The 18,445-nt window shown below is 52.2% G+C and overlaps 4 protein-coding genes across 4 annotated transcripts; all 4 read right to left on the bottom strand.

Moving 5' to 3' along the window:
* Positions 1–1,795: 1,795 nt before the first annotated feature.
* Positions 1,796–3,517, bottom strand: MIND_00299600 (uncharacterized protein; the record flags this gene model as incomplete). The annotated part of the gene is made up of 7 exons (XM_037359858.1): positions 1,796–2,092; positions 2,139–2,308; positions 2,362–2,502; positions 2,554–2,792; positions 2,847–2,966; positions 3,018–3,085; positions 3,143–3,517. 7 exons carry the CDS (start codon positions 3,515–3,517, stop codon positions 1,796–1,798), a joined length of 1,410 nt encoding a protein of 469 aa, XP_037222743.1.
* A 752-nt stretch (positions 3,518–4,269) lies between these two features.
* Positions 4,270–6,195, bottom strand: MIND_00299500 (FAD-binding-3 domain-containing protein; the record flags this gene model as incomplete). The annotated part of the gene is made up of 6 exons (XM_037359857.1): positions 4,270–4,842; positions 4,900–5,111; positions 5,158–5,428; positions 5,475–5,780; positions 5,826–6,113; positions 6,169–6,195. The coding sequence occupies 6 exons, from the start codon at positions 6,193–6,195 to the stop codon at positions 4,270–4,272; spliced, it is 1,677 nt and encodes a 558-aa protein (XP_037222742.1).
* A 5,892-nt stretch (positions 6,196–12,087) lies between these two features.
* On the bottom strand, positions 12,088–14,248 carry MIND_00299400 (uncharacterized protein; the record flags this gene model as incomplete). Its single annotated transcript, XM_037359856.1, has 9 exons — positions 12,088–12,296; positions 12,345–12,408; positions 12,458–12,627; positions 12,681–12,821; positions 12,873–13,138; positions 13,189–13,274; positions 13,321–13,701; positions 13,748–13,816; positions 13,874–14,248. The coding sequence occupies 9 exons, from the start codon at positions 14,246–14,248 to the stop codon at positions 12,088–12,090; spliced, it is 1,761 nt and encodes a 586-aa protein (XP_037222741.1).
* Positions 14,249–15,000: 752 nt separating this feature from the next.
* MIND_00299300 (FAD-binding-3 domain-containing protein) lies at positions 15,001–16,927 on the bottom strand (the record flags this gene model as incomplete). Its single annotated transcript, XM_037359855.1, has 6 exons — positions 15,001–15,573; positions 15,631–15,823; positions 15,889–16,160; positions 16,207–16,512; positions 16,558–16,860; positions 16,901–16,927. The coding sequence occupies 6 exons, from the start codon at positions 16,925–16,927 to the stop codon at positions 15,001–15,003; spliced, it is 1,674 nt and encodes a 557-aa protein (XP_037222740.1).
* Positions 16,928–18,445: the final 1,518 nt, after the last annotated feature.

Genomic DNA, 18,445 nt, shown 5'->3' with positions numbered 1-18,445 from the left:
ACATAAGCACATTTCCTGACCACATTCTCTCCGAAAACTAGCATGGTTGACTTGCCATAAAACATATCTAAGCTAGATTCTGCAAAAAAGAAAACTTCATCCAAAGGGCTACAAATAGGGTTTTAACACCAAATTGAATTTACCCCTATTTGTTATGGAGGTCCACAATGGAAGTATAAATTGTGACTTTGGCTTGCCTAGGTTATGTTACTCTCAATGTTGGTGATAAGATTAGGCTTGATGCCTCTGACATTAGAATGACTTTCATAATAGGCCACCCATAGGTAAATCCGGGGTGGCCTGTATCCATTCCTGCCGATGTCCCAGGCCCGCTCCGGCAGGTGTGGGTATAGAAGCCACACTGACGTCACCTGAACTATAACTGAAAGATTTTGGATCTTTCAATAAATATGATTTTACTCTGTAAATAAAATTTACATTAGATACTTTCAAGCCATCCACACCAGCCTGCTGAACCACTGGGACAATTTGGGGCTGAACACCTAATGAAGTGAGACTTATAGATATAATTTTTTCCATCCAAGTCATTATTTATTCTCTTTCCGACAAGTCCAGTTTTATTCACCAAAGTGATAAGGCTTCATTATTATCAGATTCACTTTTTCCATGCTAAGTGCAAAAATCATATGAAAATTCTTGAGGAGATAATCTTATTTGCTTATATAATATGTGTTCCCCTGATTTATTTTCTATGCATTTCTATTGCCAATTTAACTATCTTAACTTGTGTTAATTGTAATGTACATATTGGATGATTATGTAAGCTGTGGTGCATGTGAATTCTTGTCTCAATCATATGGCAGGCAGCGCCAAAAATGATCTATGGTGAAGGACAAGTCTTGTCTGCTAGGCCCTCCCTTTCCAAAAATCAAGGCAACAAACTTAGCATTCTCATGCCCAATGAAGGACTGGGGAGTGAGTTGATGGGATATTGGAGTGATATATCCATATAATTTGTTATTTTTCTGTTTCCCTTAAGTTCTATCACTGTAATATTTCAATTAACTATTTGTACATGTTCAAAATTGCCTTTAATTGAATGAAGATCAAAAAGAAAAATGGAGGTCACTCAATCAAGATTGGATACATCTTCTGACTTATGCTATACAGTTCAGCGCAATCTCTGTGTTTATAGTCTGCGTCCTGTGCAAGATTATTCCAGAGGCCATGTGGTATAGGCCTAAGTACAAGGATCATAGACAAGAGTGAGATTTGAGCTAGTTCTGTGATTACATAATCAACTATCTATTCATTTATTTCATCCATTTTTCTATGCATATAGTCTAGGATATGTTTATTGGATGAATGGTTCAATCCAATATTTTAGCTTATGTTCATCAATTATATATTATCAGCTTAGTTTTTGGCTACAGTTTCAATGACAGATTTTGTAGTCTGGTTCATATGTTCAGATATTATTCAGTTGAATAAGGGAATTACATTGAGATAATATTTTTTTCACGGTCGGTGCAGAAGAGCACTTGGCTCGGATGGGCTGCTGACTTCCTCCCGGCACTGGTGCCACCCTAGTATTAGTCCCAGACCCGCTCTGTAGACCTGCCCGCCGGTGCCGCAAGACTGGCCGGCACGGTCACCAACTCTCACTGGCAGTCAACTCGAATGCGGTGCGGAAAGCATCTCACCCGCCTTCTGCAACTCCTCCAAAGGTCGGTCCCGCACATAATTACCGCGTGCAACAACACCGCGGGGAGCTGCGACGACAGTCAGTATGCCGTTTGTGATGAGCCAGAAGACTTATACACGGCGGTGCCGACTACGACTCGGAGCCAGCCCGGCAGTATCGCCACCGTGCCAGCTTCGTCAAGGGCCGCGGTAAAGGAAGTACTTCGGGGATTGGCTTTGACGACAGCGCTGTGACCCAGCTCGCGATACTGAATTTGCGGGCTGCAAATTGACGGTTGAGCACTGAGCAGTGAGGGTAGTATCTGAAAACACCTACAATGAGACGACACAGCCACACCTCCCGCGGCAATAAGCGCGTACTAATGGCGGCTGTTTGCAAGCAGAACGCGCAGGGCACGTCGGGCTTGACTTGTGCGAGAGCTGGCTGCTGCAATACATGAGTTGGATTCAGCAAAAGGGCTAGATGGACTCACTTCGGCGCTGCGGCAAGACGAGGGCGTCGTTCCGCTTGCGATTCCCAGAAGATGGGCGGGCGTATGCTCGCTGTCCGGGCGCAAGTTTCCCCGCCCAACGGCCGCGATGCGGGCCGGAACGCCCCTGGCCTCGGAAGACAGCGGGAGGACCGCGCAGACCCAGACAGTGGCTTGTGTCGTTTGAAATTCACGGCATCTGGAGGGGATTACCACTCCTCCGCACCCTGAAAGCGCCAGGCCGAACGAGCGAGGACTCGGCTCGCTAGGCTCGAGTTTCGCGCAACGGAGATCGGCGAGCGGAGGGCCAGCCGCTGGCCTGTTCGCTTCCGAACTTTGAGAAGTTGAAGAAGCAAGCTAACGCTGTCTGCGTTAAGGATTTGAGCCAGGACGAGCAGGAAATGATCTCGGCGCTCACCGATCGTGTGCACAACGCGGTCAACAGCGAACGCGGAGTACATAGCCCGCCGAGACGGATCGAGAGCATCTAGGATGTGTCTCGCGAGTCTCTCTTGACGTGTACGCCGCCCCTGGAGGACCAGAATGCTTTTTCGTTCGAGGGCAGCGGCCCAGAGACGGCCGAGAACGTCACTGGCCGCGGAAAGTCCTGGCCGGGCAGCGCTGACCCAAGCGCGCAGTCGTCCCGCGTGAAACTCGCTGGGGATAGAGGGGCATATTGCCCCGTCTCATCCTGAAGGTCCTGGGCCGGACGCGTGAGAACGCGGCCGACCGGCCCCGAGTTTCGCACAGCAGAGATCGGCGAGCGCAGGGCCAGCCGTTGGCCCGCTTGTCTTGAAAACTTCAGCGGCTAGACGCCCACGTGCGCTCTGCCTGCACTGAGAAATTCAGCCCGAACGGACCAGAATTGAGCTCGGCGCTCACCGATCTTGTGCAGAGCCCTGTCGACAGCGAGCGCGGCCGATGCAGACCGCCGAAACGCGTCGAGACATCTGGGATGTGTCCCAGAAGTCTCTTCTGACGCTTACGCATCATCTCCGGACACATACCCGCCGAAATGGCCAAGATTTGGCCAGCGTCGCGCCTGGCGCCAGCCCAGATCCAACCAGCAGATCGTTGCGCAAGGCCACACGAAGGACGACAGAGTGTGGCGCCTTGCGCGTGTCCATTTTCCCGCCGATCCACCGTCGCGATGGCGCGCGGTGGCAGAAGTTGCGCCCAGAGCTCCACCAGCTACAATGGCGAGTGTATCGTCCGCGTTGCCGCCTAGTGTCTTCGTTCGAGCGCGTTGAAAAGAATTGAGCAGGCCGGGGCGAGTCGTCCGGGGCCGTGAGGAGGGCAGCGGGAGCGAAAGGGAGTCGGCAGGAGGGGCCCCAGTTGGCGCCAGAGGTAAGCGCAACGCCAGAGTCTTCTGTAGTGTGCATTGAAAAGGTTTTTAAGCAAGTCGGGGTCGTCCGGGGCCGTGAAGAGGGCGGCAGAAACGGAAGGGAAGTCCGCAGGAGGGGCCCCCAGCCCCGGCTGGCTTTGGAGCCGTCTTGCCGTTGAGGGAGAGTGAGACCAGTGGCAAGCGCGTTCGGTGTCACGGTGGATGGTGAAGGAAAACTTCTTGAGGCTGTGTGGGAATCCGCCTCGGCCCTCGGCGCCGCATGCCGGATTCTTGTCACCGCTTCTTTTTCATCAACCACCACCCGCTCTTGCGCATTAACCGCTGTGTGCTGTTGACTCAGTGCGCCCAGGCCATCTTATGCCCCGCTCAATCCATCGTCGAGGTCGCCCGCTCGTGCGCTGAACAGCTCCCGCTGCATGCCCTCGCCTCTGCGCGACACCACCACCGCCTGGTCCTCCATCAAATACCGCGGGCACTGCGCCTTTGTGTCGTTGTTCTCCAAATCGAGGAAGTCAATGACGGCGTGCTGGAGCCTGGCCAGGCCTTGTACTACACCCCCCCATCAGCACGGTGTCCGCGTTGTACTCGTCACAGGGGCGCAGCTTGCCAGGTTGCAGGGCTGGCTTCAAGTTCGTTGCCTCAGGCTGGGCTCTTTGCGCTGGGCCGCGGGTGAAGCGCCAGAGAGTCGCTCGCGATCAGTGACTTCGCCGACGAGGTGCGTGTCATCCGCTGCCAATTAGCAAGAGGCTGAACTTGAACCATGTATTATAGTGCTTAGTACTAAATCTTTCACCCGAAGATCTTTGCGAAATACTGTGCCAAGCCCTTCACCGCTTCCTCCGCGCTCCCGCGCTGCACCATGCCAACGACACCATCGGGGCGCACAACCACGACCACCGTCTCACCTGCCTCGACGCCGTACCCGGCGTACGCGTGACCCCGCGCGTCGTGCAGCACAATATCCACGCCATCCGCTTTGAGCGGAGCAGTGTCAACAGAAGCCGGGAGGATCTGCACCATCTGTGTCGCCCCTGCGGGCCGGCGCAGGCCGGAGATCGCGGCAGAAGACGCGCCGAAGAGGAGGACGGTGTGCAGGGCGACGTCGAACACCTCGAAAAGGCTCGTCTCCTTCTTCATTGGGTAAACAGCCACCAGCCCCGGGGCATCTGGCGCGCGGTACGCGGCCCGGACGCCGGTCTCTGCGAAGCCCGGCGCGTACGCCGGGGCGGGGCCGGCGTCGTTGTCCTCGGCGATGATGGAGCTCCCGGAGTAGTTCACGCCGAGCATGGATAGCCCTGCGCCGTTCCTGTCCGTGCCCATCGGTGCATCCTCGGTGCCGTCCGCGTCGAGCTGCTGCTTCAACTAGAAGAAAACATCAGCGGAAGAACAAGGGGTCGACCACAATATATATGCACGCACCCGGAGCGCGTCAAACGTGGAGTTGTACAAGGCAGTTGTGAGTTGTAACATCTGTGCGATCACGCGGAGGCGCTCCTCGGCGTATGTGTCGAGCAGCGCTTCGGGGGCATGGTGGTTGATCACGAGCGCGAGCTTCCACGCGAGGTTCGCCGCGTCTTGAACACTCGAGTTGAGGCCTTGGCCTCCGGCAGGGCTATGGCAGTGTGCAGCATCTAAATCATCAGTCAGATAAGTAAGGGGGATTCTGGCATGGCGTACCCCCTGCGACGAACACGCGGCCCGCCCGCATCTGATCCACCATGCGCATGTTCGGCCGATAGCGCGACAGCCACGTCGCCCTCCCGAACGTGATGTCCGTGCGCTGTGTGACCTCATAAAACGTCTCGACGAACTCGTCCCGGGTGAACGGCCCGGCGTGCTGCACCGCGCCGGGCGTGCCGGGGACGTACGCGAACATGAAGAGGTTGGAGTCGGGCGTCGCGCTGCGGAGCACCATCGTGCGCGGCGGGTCGGCCCACATGTGCCACAACTATAGAAATAAGTTAGTTAGCGCCAAAGGAAAGCACGAAACTTACCCCGGGAGACACACCGTCGACCTCGATATCCCCGATCAGCATCTCCTGCTCCTCATGCGTCTCACCGAGGAAATTCAGCCCCAGGCCTTTGCGCACGACACTGTGCGCGCCGTCCGCGCCGACCAGCCACGCGGCCTCGGCAACTTCTTCCGTGCCGTCGGCGTGTTTGAGCGTGGTGCGGACACCGTCGGAGTGCTGACTAAACTTGGTCAGCTCCACGCCGAGCTCGACGGTGCAGCCCAGCCCCACAAGCGCGCCGCGCAGCACCGCCTCGTGCGCGTCTTGCGGGATGTTCAGCGCGTTCGGCTGTCAAATCCATCAATGTTCCCTCTTAAGAATATAAATCCTCACGTATGGCATCCCCGGCGTCGCCTCCGCCCGCTCCGTCAGCCTGAACTCCTTCTGCGGCGTCAGATTTTCCTTGCCCGGCTTGTACAGGGCGATGTTCGGGATCTCCGCCCCGCAAGCGGCGATTTCTTGGTATAGGCCGAGCTGGGCGTAGAGCTCGAGCGTGCGCGCCTGCACGCCCGAGCCGCGGCTCCCGGGGCGGTAAGCCGGCTCCTTGTCGATGATCCGCACGCGCACGCCGCTGCGCCGGAGGATGAGCGCAAGTACGAGCCCGGAGGGGCCCGCGCCGGCCTGCAGAACGCTGAGCTACTGTTTGGCCAATTCCCGGACCCTGAGATGAACGCACGATGAGCACTTGCGGTTCGGTTTCCATCGTTGTTCAGGTTTCTGTAGATTTGAGTTCTTCCAGGCTGCTGTCGGCCCTCGCTTATATATGTGTGCATACTGCCAGTGGGCCAGAGCAGCAAATAGATCGCTATCCTCCGCCAGCGCCGACACGTTCAGACACCCTGATGGCCGCAGCGACGCGTCGCCTGCGCAGTTGCCAGCCGGGACGTGCATACTGGAAGTAGATAGCCTGAGAGACGCGGAAATACGCCGATGACATGTTGGGCCGCCCAGGTAGTGAAGCGCGTAAGCCGGCTGACATTGTGGCACGGCGTCTTCGACGGTGATCGTGACGGCGTAAGGCGCGCTTACCGCACGGCGCGGCTGGAACTGCGGCTCGTCTGCACGGGGAATGTCGGAGGAGAAATGAATGGCAGATGAGCTTCAGTGTTCAGAATTGAGCTTGCGCAAATAGATTCATTTACCGCAGACTGTACCACACATTTCTCCACCCATGTTGTGTAAAAAAAGAAATAATATTTGTGTTGTGCCCGAGTTCAAGTTACTATCTGCGGACTTGCTGCGGACTCCGAGTGCGTGAAATTGTGGACAGCGCTTTTCACACCTCTGTCTCGCGATTTGGACTTGGGGTGGGCTGGGGGTGGGCCTGCCTTATATATGGAAGAGTAGCTTGGCTTCAATGACCCTGCTCTTCCTATTGTGGGTTCTGGGGGAGACAGTGAAAGTGGATCAGTCTGGTCTGTGCTTCATTAAATTGGCGGAGATAGGATATGCTATGGTAAGCCTGCGGGTAGCGAGGTTGGTTCAACACCTTCCGAGCTGAGCTCAACCTGTTGGTCATAGTGTGTTTGTCAGTGGTTTGCTAGTAGCTGTCTTTTTGGTTGTGGCATTTTCTTTGGTCTGGCAGTCTTCCTTAAGACTGCCACTAAGCTGTTGGGAGAGTAGTGAACTCCCATACAGCCACTACACCTGATTGGCAACTCAGCAAAACTGCTAAAAAAGTCAGAATAACAAAAGTCTTCTGCTTCAAGTGGATCATCTGGTTGATTGTACTCTTCCTGCATTCACAACTCATGTTGGCTTCTCTTTCTGTACTATGGGTATTTTTTTCTTTTTTTCCACGCTTTAGGGCCGGCCCCATAAATGACTTATATATATAAATAATATAGACTCTAGGGCCGGCCTTATAAATGACTTAGTATATAAAATATATAAGACTGGCCCTAAAGTAATTAACTGCCAGGACTTTAGGGCCAGCACCTTTGCCAAGTTATGATTGACCACTGAGCGCTAAGCCTGATTGTTAATTGAACTAAGACTTGGAACTGCCAACACTTTAGGGCTGGCAAAATGACTCCATACTTTGTGAGCTTGTAGATATCACAAAATGAACAGTAGGTTCAGTTTTGACCTAAGGCTCAATATTAATGGTTGGCTCATAAATTGACAAAGAGTGAAAAATCACGAGTGTCTTTTAGGGTGGAAATCCGCGGACTCCACTTTAGGGCCGGCTCAATTAATGAAAGTTGTAGATATTCAAAATCGAACACTAGGTTCAGTTTGGCCTTAAGCCTAAATGTGAATGGTTAGCCCATAAAACACAGAAAAGTGAAAAATCACGAGTGTCTTTTGGAGTGGAAATCCGCGGATTTCCACTTTAGGCAAAGTTGAACTTGACTTAACTGCCAGGTGGAAGTCCCCTGAGTTTTCAAAACAGTGTTAGGGCCATAACTCAATGAGTTCTTAACTATTGAAGACAGTTCATATATGACCAGAAAGGTATTCAATAGGCCTACAAACCATCCTTCAACTTGAACATCATTGAATACAAAACTACAGACTTTTACTAGCTGACATCTTAACTGCCAGGTGGAAGTCCGCGGAATTCCACCTTAGGGTCATGGTCAAATAATGAAAGTTGTAGATATCACAAATTAATGACTTGGTTCAGTTTGGACCTAAGCCCAATTCCCAATGGTTAGCCCACAAAATGCAAAAGATTGAAAAATCACGAGTGTCTTTTGAGTGGAAATCCGCGGAAGTCCGCTTTAGGGCCGGTTCAACCCCCCAGTTGAACTTGACTTTTCTCTAGTTTCAAAATAGTGTTAGGCTCATAACTTGACCAATTCTTGTCCGTTTGGGATGATTTATATACCATTAGAAAGGTATTCAAATTCTCTATCACCTGCTAGTGGTATAACTCAGTTAATTCCTGTTGGTTTAAAATGATTCATATATCATTAGAAAGACATTTTGAAAACCTCTTCAATATGATCAGTGCTCCTTGATGGTTTTAATAAAATTGTTACTTGTACTATATCATGACCATTACTTGTCTGTTTATCTATCTGAGTGAAATGATCTTTTGCTTCCTACTGCCCCTTGTACCATATCAAGTTGTTATCTGTTTGCACAAATAAGTATGGTCAGTATTCACTGGTGCTTTGAATTGGTCTTAACCCAAATTTTCCTTGCTTCTATACCAAGTGTCTCACATATTTCATTTTGGCCTACAGTTTCTTAGCTGCTTCATACAATTCTTGAAACACTATGTTGGACTATGTTTCCCTTCTAATTCAAAATTAACTATGACCAGACTATTTTGGGGTTTTGGTCAGCCTGATGCTCTATGTTTTTGAAGGCATGCTGCGAATCTCTTTCTTCACTGATTACTAGAGCTATTTCAACTATATTTAAGGGTGGATCTGAACTAGTATTAATCAAGAGAACAAATGTTTCACCTTACATCAATGGGGTTGACAATGTAGAACACCCTCAAAACCTAATTGGGACTTCAACCATCTATGCTGAGCTTTGGATGCTCAGTCAGATCAGTTTGAATCACACCCAGATTTAATATTTTCCAAGTATGAAAGTTTGGTATAGAGTTGGGAAACAAAATGAGTTCAAAGCAGTTTCAAACCTATAAATTCAGTTTCTCTCACAAAGTATATTGACAAAAATGACATGTGGGATTTCTTGGAAAATAAGAATATGAATCCTGAAATGCATTATTTTCATAAGCTTTCATAGTATCTACTAATCACATGGCTTAAACTTCACCTAGTGTAGTTTATGATTAGTGGTGGTCAACTTTGATTTGGGCTTTCTGTTCAAACCTAAACTTAACTGGACTGAACTAAGGTTTGGTATTTGCATTTGGCCAAAACCCTTTCCAAACCAGATTCAGCTTGGGTTCAGCCTCTTTTGCACAAAAAAGGCAGGGTTTGGCATTCAGGTTTGCTGAATCCAGGTTCTGAACCAAACCCATTCAGCCAAAATAGGCAAAGAACTGAACTTCACTATTTAGGATGCAAGCACTAACAACATGTCTATACTGCTGCATTCTGCAAAAACAGAATCCTTCCAAGATTCTATATTTGGCTCACTGAACCAATGGAAATGAAACATTAATTCTTTGAGGTGCTGTGTTTTGCACCTGAAACTTATATGTTGGCCAATTCTTATCCATTTAGGATCATTTATATATTGTTAGAAAGCTATCATAAATCTCTATCAACTGATACTCAAATGAAATTTTGCTTTCATCTCTTAGCACTAACATCACCCACAGTCAACTCATCACTTCTAGTGATGGCCAAGTCCCGTTCTTGGCCCTTTTTGGCCGAACGCTGGACCGCTGGTTCAGTTCAAAATCAGATTTGGCTGAATATTGATGTTGAATGGCGGTTCGAACCAACCTCAAACTGCTGTTTTTTGGCCCAAAATGGCCAAACCTGGCCGAACCAAGGGCCAGGTTTGGTTCGGAAACAGCCTTCACTGAACCTGAATGCCAAATGCATGTTCCTGGTTACTTCAAATCTATTAGAACCACAATAGCTATGCTTATATTATAACTGAATCATATTTATGAAAGAATTGGATTGGGGTAAAATCTGCCAATTAACCTAAATTCTTTACTTTCTAAATAAGTCAAACTAGCAATGGCTAAATGCATTAAGTCAAGTCAAGTTCAAAACCATCACTAGATTAAATTCTTCTCTTGATGTGATACATCAGCAATATGGACATGTTGATGGAATCTTCAATTGTATTGCTTACATAAGCACATTTCCTGACCACATTCTCTCCAAAAACTAGCATGGTTGACTTGCCATAAAACATATCTAAGCTAGATTCTGCAAAAAGAAAACTTCATCCAAAGGGCTACAAATAGGGTTTTAACACCAAATTGAATTTACCCCTATTTGTTATGGAGGTCCACAATGGAAGTATAAATTGTGACTTTGGCTTGCCTAGGTTATGTTACTCTCAATGTTGGTGATAAGATTAGGCTTGATGCCTCTGACATTAGAATGACTTTCATAATAGGCCACCCATAGGTAAATCCGGGGTGGCCTGTATCCATTCCTGCCGATGTCCCAGGCCCGCTCCGGCAGGTGTGGGTATAGAAGCCACACTGACGTCACCTGAACTATAACTGAAAGATTTTGGATCTTTCAATAAATATGATTTTACTCTGTAAATAAAATTTACATTAGATACTTTCAAGCCATCCACACCAGCCTGCTGAACCACTGGGACAATTTGGGGCTGAACACCTAATGAAGTGAGACTTATAGATATAATTTTTTCCATCCAAGTCATTATTTATTCTCTTTCCGACAAGTCCAGTTTTATTCACCAAAGTGATAAGGCTTCATTATTATCAGATTCACTTTTTCCATGCTAAGTGCAAAAATCATATGAAAATTCTTGAGGAGATAATCTTATTTGCTTATATAATATGTGTTCCCCTGATTTATTTTCTATGCATTTCTATTGCCAATTTAACTATCTTAACTTGTGTTAATTGTAATGTACATATTGGATGATTATGTAAGCTGTGGTGCATGTGAATTCTTGTCTCAATCATATGGCAGGCAGCGCCAAAAAATGATCTATGGTGAAGGACAAGTCTTGTCTGCTAGGCCCTCCCTTTCCAAAAATCAAGGCAACAAACTTAGCATTCTCATGCCCAATGAAGGACTGGGGAGTGAGTTGATGGGATATTGGAGTGATATATCCATATAATTTGTTATTTTTCTGTTTCCCTTAAGTTCTATCACTGTAATATTTCAATTAACTATTTGTACATGTTCAAAATTGCCTTTAATTGAATGAAGATCAAAAAGAAAAATGGAGGTCACTCAATCAAGATTGGATACATCTTCTGACTTATGCTATACAGTTCAGCGCAATCTCTGTGTTTATAGTCTGTGTCCTGTGCAAGATTATTAGAGGCCATGTGGTATAGGCCTAAGTACAAGGATCATAGACAAGAGTGAGATTTAGGCTAGTTCTGTGATTACGTAATCAACTATCTATTCATTTATTTCATCCATTGTTCATTTTTCTATGCATATAGTCTAGGATATGTGGCACTGATCCGGGAATCAGCTGGGCATCAGATGTATCCACCGGGAGTTTTCCGGCTGTGTCACAGCCGGAAACCCGTTGGCGGTGTAGGATATGTTTATTGGATGAATGGTTCAATTCAATATTTTAGCTGATGTTCATCGATTATATATTATCAGCTTAGGTGCATGTAATGTTTTGGCTACAGTTTCAATGACAGATTGTGTAGTCTGGTTCATATGTTCAGATATTATTCAGTTGAAGAAGTGAATTACATGCAGATAATATTTTTTCCACGGTCGGTGCAGAAGAGCACTTGGCTCGGATGGGCTGCTGACTTCCTCCCGGCACTGGTGCCACCCTAGTATTAGTCCCAGACCCGCTCTGTAGACCTGCCCGCCGGTGCCGCAAGACTGGCCGGCACGGTCACCAACTCTCACTGGCAGTCAACTCGAATGCGGTGCGGAAAGCAGCTCACCCGCATTCTGCAAATCCTCCAAAGGTCGGTCGCGCACATAATTACCGCGTGCAACAACACCGCGGGGAGCTGCGACGACAGTCAGTATGCTGTTTGTGATGAGCCAGAAGACTTATACACGGCGGTGCCGACTACGAGCCAGCCCGGCAGTATCGCCACCGTGCCAGCTTCGTCAAGGGCCGCGGTAAAGGAAGTACTTCGGGGATTGGCTTTGACGACAGCGCTGTGGCCACCTCGTTGCATTTGCGGGCTGCAAATTGACTGAGCAGTGAGGTAATATCTGAAAAAACCTACAATGAGACGACATCCCCACACCTCCCGCGGCAATAAGCGCGTACTAATGGCGGCTGTTTGCAAGCAGAACGCGCAGGGCACGTCGGGCTTGACTTGTGCGAGAGCTGGCTGGTGCGATACATGAGTGAAATTCAGCAAAAGGGCTGGATGGACTCACTTCGGCGCTGCGGCAAGACGAGGGCGTCGTTCCGCTTGCGATTCCCAGGAGATGGGCGGGCGTATGCTCGCTGTCCGGGCGCAAGTTTCCACGCCGAACGGCCGCGATGCGGGCCGGAACGCCCCTGGCCTCGGAAGACAGCGGGAGGACCGCGCAGACCCAGACAGTGGCTTGTGTCGTTTGAAATTCACGGCATCTGGAGGGGATTACCACTCTTTCGCACCCTGAAAGCGCCAGGCCGAACGAGCGAGGACTCGGCTCGCCAGGCTCGAGTTTCGCGCAACGGAGATCGGCGAGCGGAGGGCCAGCCGCTGGCCTGTTCGCTTCCAAACTTTGAGAAGTTGAAGAAGCAAGCCAACGCTGTCTGCGTTAAGGATTTGAGCCAGGACGAGCCGGAAATGATCTCGGCGCTCACCGATCGTGTGCACAACGCGGTCCACAGCGAACGCGGAGTACATAGCCCGCGGAGACGGATCGAGAGCATCTAGGATGTGTCTCGCGAGTCTCTCTTGACGTGTACGCCGCCCCTGGAGGACCAGAATCCTTTTTCGTTCGAGGGCAGCGGAACGTCGCTGGCCGCGGAAAGTCCTGGCCGGGCAGCGCTGACCCAAGCCCGCAGTCGTCCCGCGTGAAACTCGCTGGGGATAGAGGGGCATATTGCCCCGTCTCATCCTGAAGGTCCTGGGCCGGACGCGTGAGAACGCGGCCGACCCGCCCCGAGTTTCGCGCACCAGAGATCGGCGAGCGCAGGGCCAGCCGTTGGCCCGCTTGTCTTGAAAACTTCAGCGGCTGGACGGCCGCGTTCGCTCTGCCTGCGCTGAGAAATTCAGCCCGAACGGACCGGAATTGAGCTCGGCGCTCACCGATCTTGTGCAGACCACTGTCGACAGCGAGCGCGGCCGATGCAGACCGCCGAAACGCGTCGAGACATCTGGGATGTGTCCCAGGCGCACCTCGGGACCAATCGTGGCCGAAACTGCCAAGATTTGGCCAGCGTCGCGCCTGGCGCCAGCCCAGATCCAACCGGCAGATCGTTGCGCAAGCCACACGAAGGACGACAGAGTGTGGCGCGTGGTGCCTGTCCATTTTCCCGTCGATCCACCGTCGCGATGGCGCGCGGTGGCAGAAGGTGCGCCCAGAACTCTCCACCAGCTACAGTGGCGAGTGTATCGTCCGCGTTGCCGCCTAGTGTCTTCGTTCGAGCGCGTTGAAAAGAATTGAGCAGGACGTGCACTCTGCCTGCGCTGAGAAATTCAGCCGGAACGGACCAGAATTGAGCTCGGCGCTCACCGATCTTGTGCAGACCAATGTCGACAGCGAGCGCGGCCCTACATAGCCCGCCGAAACGCGTCGAGACATCTGGGATGTGTCCCAGAAGTCTCTTCTGACGCTTACGCATCATCTCCGGACACATACCCGCCGAAATGGCCAAGATTTGGCCAGCGTCGCGCCTGGCGCCAGCCCAGATCCAACCAGCAGATCGTTGCGCAAGGCCACACGAAGGACGACAGAGTGTGGCGCCTTGCGCGTGTCCATTTTCCCGCCGATCCACCGTCGCGATGGCGCGCGGTGGCAGAAGTTGCGCCCAGAGCTCCACCAGCTACAATGGCGAGTGTATCGTCCGCGTTGCCGCCTAGTGTCTTCGTTCGAGCGCGTTGAAAAGAATTGAGCAGGCCGGGGCGAGTCGTCCGGGGCCGTGAGGAGGGCAGCGGGAGCGAAAGGGAGTCGGCAGGAGGGGCCCCAGTTGGCGCCAGAGGTAAGCGCAACGCCAGAGTCTTCTGTAGTGTGCATTGAAAAGGTTTTTAAGCAAGTCGGGGTCGTCCGGGGCCGTGAAGAGGGCGGCAGAAACGGAAGGGAAGTCCGCAGGAGGGGCCCCCAGCCCCGGCTGGCTTTGGAGCCGTCTTGCCGTTGAGGGAGAGTGAGACCAGTGGCAAGCGCGTTCGGTGTCACGGTGGATGGTGAAGGAAAACTTCTTGAGGCTGTGTGGGAATCCGCCTCGGCCCTCGGCGCCGCATGCCGGATTCTTGTCACCGCTTCTTTTTCATCAACCACCACCCGCTCTTGCGCATTAACCGCTGTGTGCTGTTGACTCAGTGCGCCCAGGCCATCTTATGCCCCGCTCAATCCATCGTCGAGGTCGCCCGCTCGTGCGCTGAACAGCTCCCGCTGCATGCCCTCGCCTCTGCGCGACACCACCACCGCCTGGTCCTCCATCAAATACCGCGGGCACTGCGCCTTTGTGTCGTTGTTCTCCAAATCGAGGAAGTCAATGACGGCGTGCTGGAGCCTGGCCAGGCCTTGTACTACACCCCGCCATCAGCACGGTGTCCGCGTTGTACTCGTCACAGGGGCGCAGCTTGCCAGGTTGCAGGGCTGGCTTCAAGTTCGTTGCCTCAGGCTGGGCTCTTTGCGCTGGGCCGCGGGTGAAGCGCCAGAGAGTCGCTCGCGATCAGTGACTTCGCCGACGAGGTGCGTGTCATCCGCTGCCAATTAGCAAGAGGCTGAACTTGAACCATGTATTATAGTGCTTAGTACTAAATCTTTCACCCGAAGATCTTTGCGAAATACTGTGCCAAGCCCTTCACCGCTTCCTCCGCGCTCCCGCGCTGCACCATGCCAACGACACCATCGGGGCGCACAACCACGACCACCGTCTCACCTGCCTCGACGCCGTACCCGGCGTACGCGTGACCCCGCGCGTCGTGCAGCACAATATCCACGCCATCCGCTTTGAGCGGAGCAGTGTCAACAGAAGCCGGGAGGATCTGCACCATCTGTGTCGCCCCTGCGGGCCGGCGCAGGCCGGAGATCGCGGCAGAAGACGCGCCGAAGAGGAGGACGGTGTGCAGGGCGACGTCGAACACCTCGAAAAGGCTCGTCTCCTTCTTCATTGGGTAAACAGCCACCAGCCCCGGGGCATCTGGCGCGCGGTACGCGGCCCGGACGCCGGTCTCTGCGAAGCCCGGCGCGTACGCCGGGGCGGGGCCGGCGTCGTTGTCCTCGGCGATGATGGAGCTCCCGGAGTAGTTCACGCCGAGCATGGATAGCCCTGCGCCGTTCCTGTCCGTGCCCATCGGTGCATCCTCGGTGCCGTCCGCGTCGAGCTGCTGCTTCAACTAGAAGAAAACATCAGCGGAAGAACAAGGGGTCGACCACAATATATATGCACGCACCCGGAGCGCGTCAAACGTGGAGTTGTACAAGGCAGTTGTGAGTTGTAACATCTGTGCGATCACGCGGAGGCGCTCCTCGGCGTATGTGTCGAGCAGCGCTTCGGGGGCATGGTGGTTGATCACGAGCGCGAGCTTCCACGCGAGGTTCGCCGCGTCTTGAACACTCGAGTTGAGGCCTTGGCCTCCGGCAGGGCTATGGCAGTGTGCAGCATCTAAATCATCAGTCAGATAAGTAAGGGGGATTCTGGCATGGCGTACCCCCCTGCGACGAACACGCGGCCCGCCCGCATCTGATCCACCATGCGCATGTTCGGCCGATAGCGCGACAGCCACGTCGCCCTCCCGAACGTGATGTCCGTGCGCTGTGTGACCTCATAAAACGTCTCGACGAACTCGTCCCGGGTGAACGGCCCGGCGTGCTGCACCGCGCCGGGCGTGCCGGGGACGTACGCGAACATGAAGAGGTTGGAGTCGGGCGTCGCGCTGCGGAGCACCATCGTGCGCGGCGGGTCGGCCCACATGTGCCACAACTATAGAAATAAGTTAGTTAGCGCCAAAGGAAAGCACGAAACTTACCCCGGGAGACACACCGTCGACCTCGATATCCCCGATCAGCATCTCCTGCTCCTCATGCGTCTCACCGAGGAAATTCAGCCCCAGGCCTTTGCGCACGACACTGTGCGCGCCGTCCGCGCCGACCAGCCACGCGGCCTCGGCAACTTCTTCCGTGCCGTCGGCGTGTTTGAGCGTGGTGCGGACACCGTCGGAGTGCTGACTAAACTTGGTCAGCTCCACGCCGAGCTCGACGGTGCAGCCCAGCCCCACAAGCGCGCCGCGCAGCACCGCCTCGTGCGCGTCTTGCGGGATGTTCAGCGCGTTCGGCTGTCAAATCCATCAATGTTCCCTCTTAAGAATATAAATCCTCACGTATGGCATCCCCGGCGTCGCCTCCGCCCGCTCCGTCAGCCTGAACTCCTTCTGCGGCGTCAGATTTTCCTTGCCCGGCTTGTACAGGGCGATGTTCGGGATCTCCGCCCCGCAAGCGGCGATTTCTTGGTATAGGCCGAGCTGGGCGTAGAGCTCGAGCGTGCGCGCCTGCACGCCCGAGCCGCGGCTCCCGGGGCGGTAAGCCGGCTCCTTGTCGATGATCCGCACGCGCACGCCGCTGCGCCGGAGGATGAGCGCAAGTACGAGCCCGGAGGGGCCCGCGCCGGCCTGCAGAACGCTGAGCTACTGTTTGGCCAATTCCCGGACCCTGAGATGAACGCACGATGAGCACTTGCGGTTCGGTTTCCATCGTTGTTCAGGTTTCTGTAGATTTGAGTTCTTCCAGGCTGCTGTCGGCCCTCGCTTATATATGTGTGCATACTGCCAGTGGGCCAGAGCAGCAAATAGATCGCTATCCTCCGCCAGCGCCGACACGTTCAGACACCCTGATGGCCGCAGCGACGCGTCGCCTGCGCAGTTGCCAGCCGGGACGTGCATACTGGAAGTAGATAGCCTGAGAGACGCGGAAATACGCCGATGACATGTTGGGCCGCCCAGGTAGTGAAGCGCGTAAGCCGGCTGACATTGTGGCACGGCGTCTTCGACGGTGATCGTGACGGCGTAAGGCGCGCTTACCGCACGGCGCGGCTGGAACTGCGGCTCGTCTGCACGGGGAATGTCGGAGGAGAAATGAATGGCAGATGAGCTTCAGTGTTCAGAATTGAGCTTGCGCAAATAGATTCATTTACCGCAGACTGTACCACACATTTCTCCACCCATGTTGTGTAAAAAAAGAAATAATATTTGTGTTGTGCCCGAGTTCAAGTTACTATCTGCGGACTTGCTGCGGACTCCGAGTGCGTGAAATTGTGGACAGCGCTTTTCACACCTCTGTCTCGCGATTTGGACTTGGGGTGGGCTGGGGGGTGGGCCTGCCTTATATATGGAAGAGTAGCTTGGCTTCAATGACCCTGCTCTTCCTATTGTGGGTTCTGGGGGAGACAGTGAAAGTGGATCAGTCTGGTCTGTGCTTCATTAAATTGGCGGAGATAGGATATGCTATGGTAAGCCTGCGGGTAGCGAGGTTGGTTCAACACCTTCCGAGCTGAGCTCAACCTGTTGGTCATAGTGTGTTTGTCAGTGGTTTGCTAGTAGCTGTCTTTTTGGTTGTGGCATTTTCTTTGGTCTGGCAGTCTTCCTTAAGACTGCCACTAAGCTGTTGGGAGAGTAGTGAACTCCCATACAGCCACTACACCTGATTGGCAACTCAGCAAAACTGCTAAAAAAGTCAGAATAACAAAAGTCTTCTGCTTCAAGTGGATCATCTGGTTGATTGTACTCTTCCTGCATTCACAACTCATGTTGGCTTCTCTTTCTGTACTATGGGTATTTTTTTCTTTTTTTCCCACGCTTTAGGGCCGGCCCCATAAATGACTTATATATATAAATAATATAGACTCTAGGGCCGGCCTTATAAATGACTTAGTATATAAAATATATAAGACTGGCCCTAAAGTAATTAACTGCCAGGACTTTAGGGCCAGCACCTTTGCCAAGTTATGATTGACCACTGAGCCCTAAGCCTGATTGTTAATTGAACTAAGACTTGGAACTGCCAACACTTTAGGGCTGGCAAAATGACTCCATACTTTGTGAGCTTGTAGATATCACAAAATGAACAGTAGGTTCAGTTTTGACCTAAGGCTCAATATTAATGGTTGGCTCATAAATTGACAAAGAGTGAAAAATCACGAGTGTCTTTTAGGGTGGAAATCCGCGGACTCCACTTTAGGGCCGGCTCAATTAATGAAAGTTGTAGATATTCAAA

The sequence above is a fragment of the Mycena indigotica genome (assembly GCF_014461135.1).
Source record: "Mycena indigotica strain 171206Taipei chromosome Unknown Mind.scaff0003, whole genome shotgun sequence".
Classification (NCBI taxonomy): domain Eukaryota; kingdom Fungi; phylum Basidiomycota; class Agaricomycetes; order Agaricales; family Mycenaceae; genus Mycena; species Mycena indigotica.
Note: the sequence above shows the minus strand (reverse complement) of the source record. Positions and strands in the feature narration are given on the sequence as shown.